Source organism: Phalacrocorax aristotelis, chromosome 7 (assembly GCF_949628215.1).
Source record: "Phalacrocorax aristotelis chromosome 7, bGulAri2.1, whole genome shotgun sequence".
Lineage (NCBI taxonomy): Eukaryota > Metazoa > Chordata > Aves > Suliformes > Phalacrocoracidae > Phalacrocorax > Phalacrocorax aristotelis.
In genome coordinates, this window is record NC_134282.1 from 7,875,504 (window position 1) to 7,896,417 (window position 20,914).

General features: G+C 38.4%; 1 protein-coding gene across 1 annotated transcript in view; it reads right to left on the reverse strand.

Annotated features, from left to right (window-relative positions):
• The window catches only part of SMC4 (structural maintenance of chromosomes 4), a 41,755-nt gene continuing 20,841 nt past the window's right edge, over positions 1-20,914 (reverse strand). Inside the window, exons 7-24 of the mRNA XM_075098572.1 lie at positions 20,210-20,337; positions 19,544-19,684; positions 18,556-18,706; positions 17,527-17,691; positions 16,474-16,707; positions 15,689-15,874; positions 13,916-14,077; positions 13,117-13,342; positions 12,939-13,018; positions 11,306-11,458; positions 11,029-11,155; positions 9,453-9,642; positions 8,365-8,509; positions 6,544-6,717; positions 3,046-3,228; positions 1,984-2,216; positions 1,104-1,287; positions 1-335 (exon numbers count right to left, since the gene is read on the reverse strand). Of these exons, the coding sequence (XP_074954673.1) occupies positions 147-335; positions 1,104-1,287; positions 1,984-2,216; positions 3,046-3,228; positions 6,544-6,717; positions 8,365-8,509; positions 9,453-9,642; positions 11,029-11,155; positions 11,306-11,458; positions 12,939-13,018; positions 13,117-13,342; positions 13,916-14,077; positions 15,689-15,874; positions 16,474-16,707; positions 17,527-17,691; positions 18,556-18,706; positions 19,544-19,684; positions 20,210-20,337 (3,051 nt within the window). The 3' untranslated portion in view covers positions 1-146. The remainder of the gene's footprint in view (positions 336-1,103; positions 1,288-1,983; positions 2,217-3,045; positions 3,229-6,543; positions 6,718-8,364; positions 8,510-9,452; positions 9,643-11,028; positions 11,156-11,305; positions 11,459-12,938; positions 13,019-13,116; positions 13,343-13,915; positions 14,078-15,688; positions 15,875-16,473; positions 16,708-17,526; positions 17,692-18,555; positions 18,707-19,543; positions 19,685-20,209; positions 20,338-20,914) is intronic.

Consider the following 20,914-nt stretch of genomic DNA (forward strand, 5'->3'; position numbering starts at 1 on the left):
TAGACTTTAATTAAAAAAGACAATTTATTGAGGCTGGTTTTATTAAAAAGCTTATATAAACATAAAAATAAAAGGACAGATCTCAAATACAAAAGTAAATTAGAGAAAAGTGCACAGCAGCAGTGGGAATGGAAGCGTATTCCATTCTATTTTTGATCTGTATTACACCCAAGAGCGACGAGTTCAGCCAGTCCTTTAGATGCAATAACTTTGGGGTTTGTTGCCACACTCTTCGTGGTATTGTGAGTCTTATAAATTCCAATTAATCTGTCTGCGATCTCAAACATGTTGTTTCGCAGGGAGATGATGATAAATTGTGCATTTTTTGTTTGCTCCTGAAACAGAAGTTGTTTGTATTAGCCCACAGTATTTCAAAAAGCTCTGTTCTTTTGTGATCTCTATACGCACATTTTGGGAACTAAGGAATACTTCACTAGAAGTAGTTCTGTCACCCAGCAAATCCACAGGTGAGGAGACCTCAGGGCTCCTGTTGTCCGTAATCAGTATGTGCACAACGTGCTGCCGGCTTGGCTGTCAGCAGGAAGCACTGCCATTTACTTCAGCATGAGCTTCCTCTTATCTTGTACTTGGTGGTTGATGCCCCATCCCTGGAAACACCCAAGGCCAGGCTGGACGGGGCTCTGAGCAGCCTGATCTAGTTGAAGACGTCCCTGCTCACGGCTGGGGGGTTGGGCTAGATGGGCTCTAAAGGCACCTTCCAACCCACAGCATTCTATGGTTCTATGACTAAAAAGCTAAGCAAGTTACTGTATCTCAGCTGACTATAGCCGATTATTTTGGGGAAAGTACCTATATTTTAAAGAGAAAGCAGTAGCAGCAAGGCCACACGGAAATGCAGCACCTTTGGCAAACTCCAGTGCTTTTGAAACTATACAGTGGGATTTGGAGAAAAAAACAAGCAGAAAGCAACATTCTAAACGCCTTTCTGGAAATCTGCTTCATGCCGTTTCCACTTAATTATTAGAAAGTATCATTCCAGATTTTTAAATCTGGTCATAATTGTGTTACCACTTTGTCTTTTCAGGCAGAGGAGAAAGTATCTTAGAAAAATTATACCGTAGTAGTTACCATTAAATACTTACATAGATGTAAAACGCTACAATTGATACATTTTTGAAGTCAAGCGCTGCATCAATCTCATCCATAAAATAAAGTGGCGTTGGCTTGTAATGATGAAGAGCAAAAACTAGAGCCAGTGAACTGAGAGTCTTCTCCCCTCCTGATAAGTTAAATATCTTCTTCCAACTCTTCTTCGGAGGCCGAACACTGCAAGAAATTAAGAATTTGTAACTTATTTCTGTTCATGATGAAAATAAATAAGTTGTGGTGAATAGCAAGTCACAAGGCAGGAGGGAATTCTTGGAAGACACAAAGAAAGAAGCTCGACTAAAACCACGGATAAGCTGCCTGATACCCGCAGTCCCCCACAGCTGAGAGGTAGCGAACTGGATTATTTCTGTTCACCGAGGAGTAACTCCCTAGGTGCAGGCACAGCTACGTGGTCAGCTGGTGTTTGCCTGAACTCAAACTACTGCAACACTCTGCTATGCTCTGTAGGAACTCTAACACTTCAGAACTGCTATTTAATTATTCTTTCAAAAGTGCTATTCTACTCTTCAGTAATGAATATTCTCTTAGGACCATTTATGAGAGAACAGTCTCCAGCTACGGATGCAACCGACACGATTCCCTAGGCAGAATGAAATTAAGAAACCCCAAGAAATTACTTCAGCAAAGTCAAAGCTTTGTAACTCCTCTTTTTTACTTTTGTCTCCAGGAGAAATTAATCTTTTCACTACCCAATGCCAAAAAGCTGTGGCTTCTGTCAGTATCTTGCCTGTACTTGCTCAGAGGGAGGACTTGGTTAGCTGATGATCAACAAAAATTTACTTAAAAAGCAGGTTGAAAAAAGGAATACAACAATTAAGAATTAGAGTGATAATACAAAGTATTTTGACAAACCTAAACATGATTCCCTCAGAGAAGGGATCCAGACTGTCCACAAGTTCTAATTCAGCATCCCCTCCCAAAGTAAGCATCTGGTAGTTCTCCTTCAGTTTATTTGTTATTACATTAAATCCTGCCATGAATTCGTTCAGCCTTTGTTTCCTAAGATCTTCAAAAGCTTGTCTGAAGGTGTCTCTCTCATTGGTAATGTCATCCAATTCAGCCACGTATTTCAAGTATTGCTCTTCCTGTAGAAAAAACCCAAAAGTACAGTTAAACTGACTCCTTGATTTAGATTTTAAACCATTCTTCCTACCATTTAAAAAATAATTTTTCCCAGAACGGCTCACATCCCTGAAACAAAAGAACAAAACCAAACTACCTCTTTTTTTCTCATCTCTCTAACTCTGTGCTGCTGATCGCTCTATACTGGAAAACTCTTGTTTAAAAGAAAAATAATCTGCTGAATAGTCTGATATTACTGAAGCGAGTATTGTGAGGAGAAGAAATCCTAGTACTGTTGTCTGTCTGTCTAGATTGTCAAGGCTGTTTGACTGTAAATAAGCGAACTGTCACAGGAGGAGGTTGTCTTCATCTGCCATCTATGGCAGTAAATCTAAAGGTGTAGGTAAGCTCCTAGATACAACTTTCACTGTGCTAAATAAGAGCTAACGAGTGCTCAGGACGCTAGCAACAGCGCAGCCTGCGGGGAAGGGGAAAACTCCAGGGTTCCATTTCAGTTTCCTACAGGAGGGAACTGAAGAAGAACAGGACCACTTTTCCCTGGTATGCCTAGAGATGAGATCTTTTGTCACCTAGATCAAGTACATTTTTGCTTGAGTTTCAAGCACAGGATCTATTTGAGCAGTCACCTGAAGAAAAATGCACAAGTGGGAGGTTACCTGTGTACTTCAGAAGCAACGACATGACCTCTGTGCAGATTCGAGTACTGGAAAACAAGAAAGCTGTATACCCAGTGCTCACCTTGGATGAGGGCTGTACTGTCCTACTGCAGTAACAGGCAATGTGAAATCAAAAAGATGAATCCTACTACTATGCGACAGTAATTAAGCTCACCTTCTTCTTATATTCTGCAATGGCAGAAAGGTTGGGTTTCATTTCGTGACACTGGGCTTCCAGGAGAGCTATCTGATTAGTGATAACATCTGGATTCTTGATAGCCTCAAGCTCTTCTTCACTTAGTACTGGAAGTTCTTCAGGTGGCTTGTCGTCTATGGGGTGCAGTGATAATTTTGATATCTAAAATTAAAAACCAGTTACTAGAAGTCTTTAAAGGTCACGTTAGTTATCACATGAACACATTTCTAAAACATTTTCTGTATGAGTATATACTGAATCTTCCAATCTCAGAACATTCTAAGATTCTTCACATAACTCCCTTTAAAAATAAGATGTGAAAAGGACAATAAATACACTTTTGTCCTATAAGATTATAAAAAATCCTGTAAAATTATATACATCATTCTTATACAGGAGGTTTCTCTGTAATAGAGCAGTAGCAGATAATAAGGAAATCACCTCTACTGATACCATAGAACTTCAATAACTCTACACTTAGTACTTTGTGTGTTCAAGATTGAGAAGTTTCTGACAGCAGCTTTACTTGCTGGGTTGTTACCCTCAAATTAACAAGGGTATAAAGGGCACCCTGCACTGCCAGATCACCTGCCAGTCTAGATCCCTACCTCTATCAGATTTAAATATGAAGTAGAAAGGAAACATATTAAAAAGATAATGTACCTTTATGAGCTCCAGGCACCAAACTGGCCTTTTCTCTGAACAAGCCTCCCTGGACACACACCTAACTTGTGCTGTTTCCATAAACCAGGGAAACCAAAGCAACGCCAACCCCCAGCATTGCCTCTCATGGACCCTGCACTCAACTAACCAACCTATGGGCCAAAAAATCAGGATTCCGTGCAGAATTGGTTCCAGGAGAATTAAACACCCTTCCCCGAAGCTGATCGGAGACACTTTTGAAATTAACACACCAAACGTCAGACAACGTTCAGAACTAGCTCATTCAATGGAACTAGAGCAGTTAAAATGGACACGATGGCAAGAAATAAGATCTGCATGTTTGCCTGCGTGAAGGCTGGCCAGCAGCCCTGCTCAGATGCAGCTCCCACTCCGAGAAGCTAGGTGTTGTAGCACCTGGTTAGCAACTCCTTGTTCCCACTGGCTCTAATTTAGTCAATGAGCTGGTTCAACAGCGTTTCTTCCTGGCCCAGCAGAATTCCTATGGGCTCAGTTATCTATAACTAGGGAGAGGCACTTTCATGTACCAAATGGACTACAAGTTGTAGGTAAAATGCTTTCAAGGAAAAGGTCTTGCCATTTTATAAAGAACAGCTTTGTAGACACAGCACTGAATACGGTCACACATAGCTTGTGTTTTAGTTATCAGTGTCTTACTCCTCTGCTTCTCTCAACTATGAGGGTGCCTATCCTTTTAAACATTTTTAAATATGTACAGAGGATACTCAGGCACAAAGAGTCTCTTGGTTGCTGTTTAAGGCCTATGTATTTTTCCCTCATTACTCTTAATTACTCATAGATAATGTTATGTCAGTTATACTTACCCTACCATTCTTTCATAACTAAAAAAACCCAAACTTAAAAAGCTAGCAGCTAAACCATGGAATACATAACTCATCCCTTACCGTGTATGTAAACCAGAAAGTGAAAAACTGAAAGGTCATATTTTTAGAGTTGTTTTTTATAGCATAAACATCAATAAACTGTGAGTGGAATATGAATTTTATTCCAAATTATCTGCTTTTGAACTGCACATTAGTTAAAAAGAATCTCCATCCTCTGTTGGATGCAGAGGGGAACACTGCCACCGAGAATGAGGAAAAGGCTGAGGTACTAAATGCCTTCTTTACCTCAGTCTTTAACAGTCTCCGACCGTTATCGCCAGGGTATTCAGCCCCCTGAGCTGGAAGGCAGGGACAGAGAGCAAAATAAACCCCCAATAATCCAGGAGGAAGCAGTTTATGACCTGTTGAGCCACCTGGACACTCAAGTTTGTGGGGTGGGATGGGATCCACCCCAGAGTGCTGAGGGAGCTGGTGGAGGATCTCGCCAAAACACTCTCCATCATTTATCAAGCAGTCTGTGGGACAGGGGAGGTCCCAGATGACTGGAGATTAGCCCACCTACAAGAAGGGCCAGAAGGAGGATCCAGGGAACTACAGGCCAGTCAGCCTGACCTCAGTACCAGCAAAGATTATGGAGCGGTTCACCTTGAATGAGCTCACCAGGCAAGTGCAGGACAACCAGGGGATCAGGCCCAGCCAACATGGGTTCATGAAAGGCAGGCCCTGCCCGACCAACCTGATCTCCTTCTATGACCAGGTGACCCACCTGGTGGATGAGGGAAAGGCTGTGGATGTTGTCTACCTGGATTTTTGTAAAGCCTTTGACACTGTCATTGGCACTTTGATACTTGGACACCATCTCCCACAGTACCCTCCTAGAGGAGCTGGCGGCTCATGGCTTAGACAGCTGTACTCCTCGATGGGTAAAAAACTGGCTGGATGGCTGAGCCCAGAGGGTTGTGTTGATCGGAGCTAAATCCAGTTGGCAGCCGGTCACAAGCAGCATTCCCCAGGGCTCAGTGTTGGGGCCAGTCTTGCAGATGACATCAAATTGGGCAGAAGTGTTGATCTGCTTGAGGGAGGGAAGGCTCTGCAGAGGGATCTGGACAGGCTGGATCGATGGGCCAAGGCCAATTGTGTGAGGTTTAACAAGGCCAATTACCGGGTCCTGTGTTTGGGTCACAACAACCCCAGGCAACGCTACAGCCCTGGGCAAGAGTGGCTGGAGAGCTGCCTGGTGGAGAAGGACCTGGGGTACTGGTCAACAGCTGGCTGAGCATGAGCCAGCAGTGTGCCCAGGTGGCCAAGAAGGCCAACAGCACCTGGGCTTGTGTCAGCAATAGTGTGGCCAGCAGGAGCAGGGCAGCCATGGAGCCCCTGCGCTCAGCGCTGGTGAGGCCGCACCTCGAATGCTGGGCTCAGGTTTGGCTCCCTCAGGACAAGGACATTGAGGTGCCGGAGCGTGTCCAGAGAAGGGCAATGGAGCTGGGGCAGGGTCTGGAGACCAAGTGTGATGAGGATCAGCTGAGGGAACTGGGGTGGTTTAGCCTGGAGAAGAGGAGGCTGAGGGGAGACTGTATTGCTCTCTACAGCTACCTGAAAGGAGCTTTTGGTGAGGTGGGTGTTGGTCTCTTCTCCCAGGTTAACTGTGACCTCAAATGGCCTCAAACTGCATCAGGGGAGATTGATTGGATATTAGAAAAAATTTCTTTACTGAAGGAGTGGTCAGGCATCGGAACAGGCTGCCCAGAGAGGTGGTGGAGTCACCATCCCTGGGGGTGTTCAAAAAAACATGTAGATGTGGCACTTCAGGACATGGTTTAGGAGCCATGGTGGTTGTTGATGATCCTAGAGGTCTTTTCCAACCTTAATGATTCTAGGATTCCATGTTAACATATTAATCTTTTGAGATCTTATAGTTCAAGTTTTAGGAACTAAAGAATTTCCCTACCTCTTTTTGCCAGTATTTAATCTTTGACTGGTGTGCAGAAATATGATTATTAATTTGTTCAATTTTCAGCTTAATACTAAGAGCTTCCTTTTGAAGTACATGTTCATCATCTTGAATGGTTTTAATCTCCTCAAGCAAACTCCGATGCTCCTCCTGAACTGCTGGCAATGCTTCCTAAACAGAAATGACCAAAAGAATGCATTAATCAGCTGCCTACAAAAATGTTACCGCTTTCTCAAGGTATAGTTTTCACTATATTATTCATGGAGCTTATTCTCCACAATCCTAAATACAAATATATAACAATGTATATGTAAACAAATACATATCCTTGTATTTAGATTAACCAGGTCGCTGAATTCTAGAATGACTGAAAATATGCTTGGCGTGGTTTAACCTGGGCCAGTGACTGAGTCCCACACAGCTGCTCACTCACTCTCCCCCAGTGGGATGGGGCAGAGAATCGGAAGAGTAAGAGTGAGAGAACTTGTGGGTAGAGATAAGGACAGGTTAGTAATTGAAATAATAACAATAATTTAAAAAAGAATATACTAAGCAAATGATACACGATGCAGTTACTCACCACCCACCAACTGATGCCCAGCCTGTCCCTGAGCAGCAGCCCCCAGCCAGGTTTCCCCCAAATTTATAAGCTGAGCATGATGTCATATCGCATGGCCAGTTGGGGTCAGCTGTCCCAGCTGTGCCCCCTCCCGGCTTCTTGCTGGCAGGGCACGAGAAGCTGACAACTCCTTGATACAGTGGAAGCACTGCTCAGCAACAACTGTAACACCCTGTGTTTTCAACATTGTTCTCATCCTAAATCTGAAACACAGTACTGTACCAGCTACTGGGAAGGAAATTAACTACATCCCAGGAGAACCCAGGACAATGCTGCAGTTTATATTTTCATTCCAGATCTGGATTAAATGAGTCCTACAGTCGATGTTTTTAGCTAAAAGGCAGTTTTACAGAAAAGCAGTCTCAAAGCAACAGCTTTATCTGGAAGAATTTCAGCCATCCTGGTTGTTTTCACTCTCTCTAGTACAGCAATCTAGACAGGAAACTGAAGTCCCACATAACTGGTGTGTGTGTGTGTGTGTGTATCTATTTTTAAGTAAGTTTTAAAACCAATAATTCCTTTGTGGAAACTTGGTTTAAGTTTTTTCTTAGCTTCAAAAATCGGGTCAAGATATATTTTCCAGGTAAGTATAAAAAAAATCGCACCATTCCCCTTCCCTGACCATTGTGGAATGCCACTCTGCAGCTATACAGCAACATTTCCATAAGAACAGAAGGATATAACTAGGATGTAACTCATCGTCCTGGTTTTACCTGAGGACCAGGGCTATTTTAGCCTTTTTTTTTTCCTCCCAGCATCTGTATTTAAAAGGTCAACCTTGATTAACGATTAAATGAATGCACACAATATATCGTGGGATACAAAAACGAACATTCTTTACCAATTTATCCCCGTGTGAATTTTTGGAGGGTAAGTAGTAAAGTAACTTAAGAGAAAAAAAAGAAAGATACTTTAGACCACCACTGTCAAGCCTGAGGCTTAAATGGCAAGACTGGGGGAGGGGAATTTGGTTTGGTGTTTGGTTTTTTTTGGTTTTTTTTGTTTTTTTTTTTTTTTTTTTTAAAAAAAAAAACCAGCTAATGCACACCCCCCTTGCTAGGCCTGCTTGGAATGTCTAAGGATGAAGGTTAACAGACATCAGCCATTAGGACAACTCTGGCACAACATCTATTATCTAAAGTTTATTTCACAGACTGGATCCTCTATGAAAAAATACGCTAAATGAACCTGACACTCACTTCAGCTTGCCTGCTGTCTTTCATAACCTCAGCAGCTTTGTCTTCTAGTGCAGTCAGCTGTTCTGTCAAGTCTTTAATTTCTTTCTCATTTTCTTGAACTTCCTTCTCTGTGCGAAGAAGAGACTCTTCCGATTTTTTCAGGTTTCTGGATTGGAAGAGATATTTGTATACCTCCCATGAGTGCAAATATGACATAAGTAAGATTGTGTTTCTAGATTATTTTACAAAGATTGTTCAATAGGTATTGACAAACAAATAGGAAGTGCTTATTTATGCAAGAACCCACACTCCTGAGATATCCAAGTAAAACAAAGTTGTCTTCCTTAAACATATAGCAGACAGGCCTCATTAAGTTACTTCATTTGTTCTTTCAGAGACAGTTTTGACATTTGTTCTGAGTATTCATTATGTATTGTTAAGCTAACATAAAAAAATATATCACATTGTATTTCCTGACATGCCTTATAATAAAATCAGTCCCTTCAGATTTGAACTGCTCCACTGCATGGCAATTAACTGCTATTTTGAATCTCAATCCCGAAATACTGCATTCTACTGGTAGGCAAATATTAGCAGAAGAATTAAACATAACTCTTAAACTGCCTATTAGAAACAAAAAAAATTATTTCCCTTTACCTCCTCGACACAAGTGACATTTAGTATTAGACATTTAAATGAAAAATTCAATTTTTAAGATCAAGGGATTTTTAACTACAGAGACTACTTAAACCAAGCAAACGTCCTGCAGGCACCGATGCCAACAGACACAGCTCTTTGGAGGCTGACGTGACTCTCCTTGGTCAGGCTTCACTAAGCTTTCTAGGTCTCTGATCCTTTGCCTGTAGAGCACACTAACAAAGATTATGGTTCTTAATTAAGAACCAGTCTCAGTTTGAGGTAAATCAGTGGAGAGAGAAAAAGGTTACGACCATCTCCCTCCAGTTTTCCTCTAGCTGTAGAGGTAAAAACCATCTCCTCCAGCCTGACAAATTCCCCACGGAAAGGTCCAACTGTATCAAACACAAATCGCAGCAATATACAATTACAGGCTAAAGCTTTGCTGTTGAGCACATTGATGTCTACAATACCTGTTTGCAGTCTTGATTGCCACTTGGGCTTTAGTAATAGTTGAAGTACATTCATCTATTTCTTTGTTGATCTTAACAAGTCTGTCTTGCTGTACTTTAAGTTTATTATTATTGATCTCAATTATGAGGTTAAATAATCGTTTGACTTCCTTTTCTATTTTACCAGCTTTCTCAGAAACGCAATCATAATCTGTCAATAAACAAAATCAAATTAAGGTCATTATGTTGTCCCTAGGAACACTGCATAGCTGCAATGCATCAAGATTTAAGTGATAAAAAGCTCTGCTGTGTTACTATATTGAGAAGTGATCTTCATACTGTGAAAAATGTTTGTTTGGTTGGTTTTTTTTTTTTTTACTGTGGCAAGACAAAAAAATACCACCCACGGCCTTCTGACATTGTCATACACCGAAGCTTTTTTGGTGTAAACCACCGAAAATTTTGATCAGATTACTTACTGTATATAGAGTATACATGAGGTTGTATGTAAAGAGCTATTCCAAGCTCATTCTCTGCATTCATTTAATGGGAAGATGCTCAAAGGGGTTAAATTGTAAGAACTGGCCACTAACCATTGCTCAGTAGCTGGTATTACTGTGTAGTTCCCACACAAGCTGAATAAGAAGATAGCCTACTCTACCTTCAAGTTAGAGAAGTTTCCTTATTTAGCTTATACTTAAAACTCAACAAAACCATCTTAAGAAGTTGAAGAGTTTTCAAAAATTAAACAATGTTAGCATTTGGTATTCTAAGGGCAAAGCAAACAAACAAAATCTCACACTAAGTTTGCTACAGATTTCTAATTTCCTTTGGGGGACAGAAGGGTAAAGCAGAGGTGTGAAAGGCGGTCATCTCTCCAGAGAAGAACACAGGTTGGTGTCTCTCCATTATTTGGTAGAAATGTTAGAGAAGGTGTTTATAACAAACTTAGTGTGATTGAGGAAGTAAAGCATTCATACTCTATGAAAGCAGAATTGTGGGGGAAGGGAATTATGTTTTACTGCCGTCTTGTTATTCCCGAACCAAGAAATACAAAGAAGCAGTCACAGTTTACTTTAGTAAGCTACCAATTACTTCAGAGAAACTGTTATTCAAGTTCTCAGAGTAAGTATCTTTTGCAAAAAGAACCGGAGTACCGTGTGTCCACAACAGAATACTGGGTATTCCTTTTAGAGATGCATGTAATAGTTCAGCTAGAGTGCAGCAAAAGCCTCTACTTGACTTTAATATCATTACCCTCCACATTAACAATTCTTACCCCTAATTAAACTAATTTTCCCTATGAATCTGTATGTAATACAGCCATAACAATCTAACCAAATAAACAAAAAAATACTAAAATTAATGTTTACTTTAGCTTGACTGAAACATGAACCTGAGCAATTGTGAAAAAGGGGTTTTCACTTTCTAATTTCTAAAAGCACCTTTACCCCAGCCTTAGAAGTAAAGAGGTTCCAAACCAAGATATGGTAGTGCTCTGGTAATCTGAAGGAACAAAGCTGTAACCATTCATTTCTGTATTAGTAAAAGAACACAACTACGATTTTTATCTATAATCCCCTTCCACAAAATGTACCTTTTTTATAATTACTAAGGATTTTTTCCAGTTCCTTCTGCTTGTTTTTGTCCGGAGCAGCAGCAATTACATTTGCTTCAAGTTCCTTAACTTGGGTTTGTAGATGAATTTCGTGTTCAGATAAATTCTACAGAAAACACAACTGTGTTAGAATTCTGTACATGATACTAAAAGATCCTTGATACTAACAAGGACTATGTTAAGCTGAGGCTGAGAATTTATCCCCCTGCACATTTGTGGAGAAGCCAGATATTGCCTCAATAATAAACTTGTTCACCTTGATACTCGCTGTATACTTTTCTAAAGTATTTCTCATCTCCTGAACACCTTTGCCCAGTTTTCTTATGGTTTCTTCAAGTTGTAATTTCTCTTCTTCACACTGTAGTACTCTTTTAGAATCCTTCTGCAGCTGAGATTCCATTTTATTGACCTACACAAAAATGACATATGATTATTTGCCTAATGTCACCGCTACAAAACAAAGCAAGATCTCATTCATGTGCTGCTCAAGAGTCTATGGATCCCTTAAAGTACAAGAAAGTGGAGTAAAAACTTGAAAATTTGCGGTAGCAGGACAGAATATGGAGGCTGACTGCTGAGAAGATCAATTTTAATAGTGAAAAACAAGAGGAGAATGCATATGAGAAAGCAAGCTGAAGAAAACTGTCAAAATAGCTCGTAATGGAGATTTGTTTTAAGGAGATAAGCCTTTCAAGCTTAATCTAGTTTTAAGTCAGAGTAGTGAAGGCAGAAATCAAAAAAACAGCTAGAGTTAAGATGATGCTTGTTGGTTTCTGTGGTAATGGGGTGTTAGGAAGAAAAGCTTTTGCACTCTGAAACTGGCCAAGTGATCAAGTCTTGCAATTCACCTTCAGAAGCAGAAGGAATAAGGGTACATTTCAGTACTTCAGTTTTTTAGTACTTCAGTATTTCGGTTTAGGTGAAAATACAGGACAGATGAGAGAAGAACAGATATATATTTTAACCTCTCAGTGGTAAAACCAAAAAGTGCAGAAACATCAGCAATTGCAGCAAATGTGGTGACATGGTTGTCTCCTCCACCAGACAAATCAGATAGAGAACATTAAAGTTGAGTCTGATTTTGAAGTTCTCCAATTTGAAAGTATTTTCACCTAAAAATTACTAATTCCTGTTTCAGTGTGCTTAGTGGTAAGCAAATATTCAACTCTTGTGTTGGCTTATAGCTCTCATTCCTGAAGAGCAAAAGTTCCTTCTCCTGTAGAGAGGGGACAGATATCAGGAGCCATGGTTTACTTGACAGTTACACAGGGAGCTTGTCTTCTTGAAGACGTATTAACACTTTGATGTTTGACCTCAGTTAGGCTGATCAACAGATACTAGGCAAAAAGGACACAGGCTACAGTTTCATCCACACTAAATAAAACCACAAACTAAAACCTAAAAGAATTCAGAAGAAAAAAACAAGCCGTATCTTGATATTCCAAAATATTCTTGAAATACAAATTTGAAGGAAAGCTCTACCATTCCCTGACAAATCTTACAAGGACATAAAATGAAGGACCAAACCTGTCTTTTCTTGCTGCAGAGAGGTTTGTGTGTACTTCTCTGCAGCTCAATGGTTCTTTACGATCAGTATCTTCCATGTTCTCATCCCTACCTTCAATCAGTTTCCAAGCTATCAAAGGTTGCACTATGAGACTAAAAATTAAATAATAGTCATGTGACAGCTAGGCTGTGAACACATGCACTTAAGAACAATATAACCTATGCTAACCTTGTGAACTTTAAGTCATTGTTGAAGTATCTTGCATCACAGATCGTGAACCTACTCATGCTGATTCAAAAGGACAGAGCACATGTGTGTATGAACAGCCAAAACACAAGGAGCTTTGATAAAACTCCACTTTTAATTAAGGTTATGTACTAACCTCTTCCTCTGAAACATCCGCTACAACTGAGGAACCCATTCTGCCCTTCATTACTTTACCTCCACCACCAGTCATAGTTCCTACAGTGAGAGAGATGGAAAGAAGTTAGCGAGCTAATAGTGCTTAGATAGCATTTATAGAATGCTTAAAATCTAATTTTAAGTCTGCACTTAAATACCTGACTGTTCAATGATTTGTCCTTGCAGCGTTACCACTCTCCATCTTTTATCTTTTTGGAATGCTATTCTGGTAGCATCTTCCAAGTTGTTAGCTACTAGGGTATCACGTAATGCGAAGTAAAAAGCCAGACGAACCTTCTTGTCTTTTACTTGCACCAGATCAAACAACCGAGGAGTATTTTCAGGGGTTGGGATTTTTTGAGTTTTTTTTTCCCATACAGCCATCTGCACCAAAAGAGTAAACAAACGAATGAGAGATTCTTTGCGATAGATTATGAGGTATTTCATTATTCTGAGATATGTTAAGGCTTTAAAGCAAATGCAATCATACTGCAATTAACAGTAAAGCTTCCTTCCTTGGGGATCTCGACTTAATATCAGTATAATTAAAAATTCATTCATAACTCATTGTTCTCTTTCAAAGTTTTTGTAGTTTAGTTACTACATTCCTTGGATTATTAATTTTGCCTTTTTAAAAAAAAAAAGTCCAAATATAAAAATATAAAAGACACACCAAACATCTGCTGTACACATACAGGTATCTAAAAAGCCTTGTCTCTTACAAGTCTCTTACAAGTGTGTAACAATATAATTTGCTAGTAGAATATTCTAAAGGTACCAACAGCCTACTAAAACATTTTCTATTTTAGCTTTACCTGTATTAATACATATACAGCGTAATCTAGTAATACATAATACATAGACACATGCATAGTAATACATCATACATATACAGTATTAAAACTGTGCCCATGAGGTTAAAACAGCAATTTTTTCTGGCAAAGTGTTAGTACTTACCTTGTCCAGGGCTATAAATGTGGCAGCTCCAATTCCTCTTGCCTTTAAGAAATTCACACATTCCTGAGCAGTATCAATTGTATCAACAACAATGTTGTCTAAGGCACTGCAAGACGATGAAATTGCAACATCATACTTTTCACTGATAGCTCCCAAGTCTCCCTAATAATTGACAAGGGGAGGCAGAAGTACAGTGATGAGCCTGGCATCTACGCTTTGTCTTGGTGTAACGTATTAGTTAATAACAAAATTTTATACAAAGTAAAATGAGATGAAAACAAATTATGAAACAATTTTCTGTGAAAGAACTGAAACCTTAATTATTTTGCTAATTCTAATCCCACACCTGTCTTCTCCTGCACACTGATATTTATGTATTTCTAATGTACTTGTTTCCATAGTAGAAATTCATACACTTAGAGCTTCAAAAACGCTGCTTCTGGTAGAGCAAAGCGGTACCACTGATTTATTTTCTGTAGACAAATGTTAAATTTTATATGATAGCACTTTAGTGAGGCAGTCTGGCCTAACAAAACAATTTAATGTGTTCTGCGGGTGGTTCTACCATTGGCCAGATGGGTAGGCCCTAGCAAGTCATATACTTCTGTGTGCTGTCCTGTACTGATGTAAAAAACGGGTACAGCGGTATTCATCATTATCTTTGAACAATTCTTGTGTATCCACAGATAAAAACAGCATGCACAGCCAACTGCGAGTTATCCAGAACAGATTAACCTCACACTCCTCTGTGGCAAGTGATAACAGAGCATGACACAAAATACATGCCAGCTGTACTAGACAGTGGTCTGCTGCTGCTTGAACTATATCCTTTTTAAGTAAATCTATACACATGTTTTTTAAAATATATACACACTAAATAAACAGTTTTCTGAAGCAGAGATAATTCTGCTTGGATGAGCAGGTGGGGGAAAAAAGAAAAATCGCAGAAAACAAGAATAGTACTTTTACATTTACACTGATATGCATGTATTGTTCAGTGCTAGTAAAAAAAGGAATGAAGAACTCAGCCGCAAATTTTCAGAACTTTAAATCAACACTGCTTGGAAAGAACTGACAACACAACGTTTTGCTATGACAGAGCTTTCCTTGGTCTTCTGAAACAACAATATTGCTCTTTTTGATTTGACATGCAAGCAAGTAAAACAAGAGGAAAAAACAGCAAAGAGATCACCAATTTTATGGATTTTGAAGCAAAAAAAGAGCGTACTGTTCCACATTAAGTTACATACAAGATGTAAGATGGTTTTTTAAACTTCATGGCAGTTCTACCAAGCATGTGGTTACCAATTGATTCTACCTTCTGCAGCACCAGAAGGTAGAAAACACTACTCCATTATGCTTCTCCAGCATGGTGGTTCCTAGTGTTTAAAGGAATCAAAACCACTAGAGTTGTCAGTTGTAGCCCGACACAGAAGCACAGGCAGGACCAAAGCGTGGACAGGTTACAAGACATTTCTGGTATCCTTGGCTTATGGAATCCATGTTCCCACAGAGACTGCAGCTAACTGATTTAGCTTACAGATCAGCCTACCAAAAAGACAAAGCCTTCTCACAGACATTGCCTTTCCTTAGTGCCAAGTAGTGGAACCTCAACAACCTTTCTTTAATTTATAGCAAGTTCACAAGATTTGCAACTCTGCTCCAAAATAGCACCAGGAAGAAGCAAGGAGTTCTACCTTTCATTCAGTTACAGAAAAAGACTGTTCAGTTCCTATGTTAAGACTAAAAGTATAATAGCCTTTTAAAATTTACCAGTCTTCCATATATTCCAGAAATATTTCCAGATTTCTTCTGCTGAAGCAGAGCCTCAAGCACTTTTCCCCGACTGCGACTTAGTGATAGAGAACTTTTGGCTTCTTCTACTTTTTGATGCAGATCTCGAAGAAGATTCTTAGCATCTGCTTCTTCTCTTCCCAGCTGCTCAAACTTGTTCTCTTTCTAATGGTTAAAAGAAAGACATTACCTTAGCCTCAAGAAAACTACTGTATTCAGGGAGTCTTAGATTCATGACTGTGTAGGCAATGAAATCAGCCACTGAGAAGTAGAACAGCAAACGTTTACCGGAAGAAAAGTATTTGGATACATTTTGGCTAGTATTGAGTACACTCTGATACAAATATGAAGGCTTATGAATTCATGAATCAGGGTTAGGGCAAGGTAGTGGGATTTTATTTTCTTTGGGGAATGAGAAAGGAGCAAGAAGTGAAATTCAAAGGTGGCTCACAAATGTAGCTATTTATTTATTTTACCATGTCTCATTATGATATTTAAACTGATTCCCTTGCAGGGATAGATAGGATTTAATTTTCAGTGCTTAATGTTAACATTTCCTTAACCCAAAATAAGTTTGAAATCAAACACTTACTTCACTGGTTAACTGAGTATTAGAATATAGTTTTTAAAGGTTATTTTACTGGAGGCAGTTTTTCATTTATTTTCACCGCAATTATTACTGAAACAGAGAGTGGAACTTTGGTTTGTGTGTTGCAACATTGTGTTGTAACTCAAAGAAATTATATATTAAAGTTAAGTCTCACCTCCTTTAATTCCTGTTCAGCTTGGGGTAATTTTATAGATATATCTTTGATAGCAGCTTTCCTTTCCCTAAGGGTTTCTGAAGTAGTCACCAGAGCCTCCTTTGCCTCATTTAACCGAGACACAGCAGCGTTATAACGGCTGAGATAGATTTCAAGCTCTGACTGGGCCACATCCATCTTTGAACGTGCTTCATTCACTTCTTTACTAAACTCCATAAGCTCTTTCTCTTTGCCCTGCAGAAATGGACAACGTTACAACCAAAACCAGACAACTGTGGGATTTATTACATCAATCACACTGTATGAAAGAAAAAGAGGAAATGGGCATGTTCTTTTACTAGCTCTCCTGTCAGCCAAAAACAGTTATGTTATCTACTTGTTCTTCTAGATCTTAATAAATTAACACATTCTGCATGGAAATAAAATAAGACATTTTTCATAATTATAAAGAACATCAGGGAATTATCTTAAAACATTTCTATACAAGCTTTGTATTATTTTCTAAACGTAAGGTTGTGAGGAGCCTTACACATGTTTTCAAGTACAGAAAATAATCCCCCAAATTTACAGGATTAATTTCCAGCCTCCAGGTGTTTAGTGATTGGACAGCTAATATCAACAACAATAACCAAGTGTTGTAGTAGTTGTCTATTAATTCAAAGACAGATTGCAGCTGTGGGAAAGGCTTGGAACTTACCATTTCAAAATCTGTTTATTTATTTAAGCAACACATTGGCTTAAACATTTTGATGGGAGAAAATGGAAGTGTGTTCAAATAATGGAAGTGTAGAATTATTTAGGATACATATATGAATGATATACTTCATGACACATGATCACTATAAAAAGCAAACAACTTAATGAGAACAATTTCACTCTGATTATAAATTCAAAATTAATTCCCCAGTTAGGCCCCATTGAACTAACACATGAAACAGTGTATTTGTCATATAAATTAGCATTTTACCACTATCTTGTGATCATTTTGTTTCTAAGTGTAAAAACTATACATCACTTAATACAGTAAGTATAACAAGTCAAAACAGTTCAAACCTCTTTTTCTTTCTGAAGTCCTCGTGTTTCTTCCCTAAGGTTCTCCATAACCTCCTTGAGTTTTAATTCTTCTTTCTCTTTTGTCTTTTCAAGAAGCTCTTTCTTAGAAGTGGCTTCACTGATAACTTTTTCATTATGGGAAGGTACAGTTTTCAATTCTTTCACCTACGCAAGGAAAAGGCTTTTAACTTCCTCTCCCACTGAAACAAAACAGTTTTGCCTCATCTTTAAACCCTGCCTCTCAAGCATTATGTGGAAGTCAAAGGAAGTGTTAAGCCCTAATGAAGCTCACGTGTTTTTGTAGGATAAGATATACTATGGCTCTAGCAGGAGGCCTGGATTTTATTTGCAAGGCTTGCTCACTTCTAGAGCCCATCCAGAGGGAAGCAAGCCACAGCAGTAAAAGAACATAGCGTCATCCATAAGAACTCAAGCCTCTGAATCACAATAAGGCTTAATTCTTAAATATCTACCTTCAGAAGGCCACTCTTGATCCAAAGAGTGATTTAGGATCTGTAACAGCTGGCAAAAAACAACTTGGTAAAATATATCCATTAAATTAACTAAATTAACTGGGGAAACAGGAAAAAGTGTTTTGAAAAGGTAGTAGTAACTGTGAGAACACGTGACCTTCCTGTAGTCTCAAGAAACATAATAGAAAGATGCTTTGCAAGCTGTAAGGCCTCCCAACAGAGCTGAGAAACAACAGGAAAGCTTTTGACTTTGCCTTTAGGCAGAAAACAGCCTGGTACTGCTGGCTGCAGACTCCCATAGTAAGATGTGCAATGAGCAATGGTTTAAGGGAGAATAATGCATTACTTCAGTCAGTGATTTGCAAACAAAATCCCTAGCTGATTTAAATGACATAAAATATCAGATTAAAAAATTTTAAAACATATTTTTCATAATCTGTGTTGTATAAAGTACAATTGGTGTCCTTTGCTGTTTTATCCCAGCTGCACAGAGATGTTCTCATCTAGAGCAACCAATTATATTTCTTTAAGTAAATCAAGTTGCAGTTCACAATACCTTTTCTGTGTCTTTTTGAAGTTGCTTCTCCAGTTTTTTAGCATTGCTTTTGGCATGTTTTAGATTTTCCCTTACTTTAACATCCTGCAAATCCAACTGAGTAAATTTTTCTTTATTTTCCTCTATGAACTTTGTAATTTTACTGCATTTCCTAGAGGGAAAAAAAGAAAGAATAATCAATCCCCTGACCTTAATAAGTAAGCATACAGAATTTAACTAATACTACTAAACTTTTGTGAAAAACAACATCCAATACGTAACTATATTCAGAGTATTTTCCCCAGGAAAGTAATGTTTCATCAGGTAAAGATCAACTAACAAAGCAATATTAAACCCCTTTTCAAAAATTTTATTTTCCCTTTGATTATATTTATCTCTCACAAACACCTTACTATGATCTCAGAGGATGAGAAAGGTAATATTGCAGCTGGATTGGAGATCAGCACCCAGACAAATCAATTTTAGGGAAACACAGTTTATGCATAGAGATTCATAAGGAAACCAGAGATGTACCTAACATCCAAGTACCTAAGCATTATGGTTGCATATCTAAAAAACCTGCAACCACCTCAGAATTATTTTTTATAGTCAAAATAAAGAAGTACGGACTTTAAAATCCATCAAAAATCAGACCTTTTCCTACTGTAATTGAGAATATTAGATTTCTCCAACAAAAGCAACCTGCAGAACCAAATCAAACCAATGAGATTTTTTTAAAATTTATTTTTTGTGCAAAAGATCATTTATTCCATGCCAGGGAATGTTTAGATAGACTATAAGCGACTCTGCTCATCAGATAATTTAAGTTTTAGGTGAAAGAGCTACTGAAAATACGCAGCTGTGCTCCCTGCTTTCTCAGGTATTTCCCCCCTCCGCAATACAACCAGCACAGCTTTTTCTGAAAATCCTAACAACTCCAACACCACATATGCAGAAACATGTAAAACACAGTACTCTTACCTTATGAGTCAATACCTAAAGTACTTACTTCTCAAGTTCTTTTAAAGCTTTATTCTTGCTTTTCATTTCTTCTGCAAGTTTACTACTCTTCTCATTAACAACTTTTGTTTCTTCGTTAATTTTTTCTTTCTGCATTTCCATATCACTTACTCTTTTCTTTAGATCATAGCTAGAAAAAAGCCAATCCACAAAAAAAAAGAGGCTCAATTTTTTTCCATAGAGCTAACATTCCTAATTAATATATATTTCCAATCTTAAGTGTAACAAAGTGGTTATGTAAAGTATTAAATCTTAATATCCATTATTGAGTAACCTTGCCAATTTAGTACAAAACTGCAAGGAAATCTAACAACTTAGGCATTTCAGACAAAAAGTAGTCTTTCAGTGATCCACTTTCTCCATTTAAGTATAAAGCTCCAATAGATTAATTTGCCAGACTATTTTGTAAAAAGCTGGCAAGCAGGTTTTTGGCTTCATTTTTTTTGTTGCGGTGCTTTGGGTTTTTTTTGTTGTTCTTTTGGCATTTTTAAAAGGTTTTTATTAAAATGCTGCCTCTTTTCCACATGCTATTCAACTAATTTTTAAGGACTAATACGGCTGTTAAGAAATGCAAATTATTTCTAATTAGAGATACAGAGGCAGAGTTTAACACCACCACATTAAAGCCAAATCAAAACTTTAGAGAAGTACTTACACATAGTATTGACAGATATAATTCTTTTCTTTAAACATTTTGTTTTCCAAACAAAGATATTCGATGGCTTTATTCCTGTCCGCTTCCAAGGCATCCTTTTCTTTTTCCACCATTTTAACTCTATTTAACTAGACAAGACAAAGAATCAGAGCTGACTTTACTGCTAGTACTACAGAAGAACACACCATGAGAAAAACCCCAGACCCCTTATAGCACATGTGCCCTCTGGAGAGATGGTCTTCCACAACCAACTCTTTAAGGCAATTTAGCACTGCAAGCTTTCTGAAATAACAGATCACCATTTCTGCAGCAAAGACTGTACTTTTAGGGAAATACAAACAATAATTTAAAACTAAAAAGGGATCCTACATATGCTAGGAGCAACTCAGGCAAAGCAAGGAAAGAGTAGGTGAGAAATAAAGAAGAGCTATGTATAGAGAGTCTGTATATTTTATTTTCTAAATTTCAACCTTTAGACTAACCCCTTTTAAGTTAATTCCTGCAACCACAGGTCTTTTGTTTTCCTTCCCAGCCTTTAAAAAAAGTCTGCAACACATTAGGATTTACCAAGGACACAAGTAAAGAGAACTTTGATATTATTTAGTACTTTTAGAACTCAATGCATAAATAAAATGTTATGAAAGCAAGTTCTGCAATAGATCTACACAGCTCAAGTCATAACTAATTTTCTGTATTTTTAAGCCT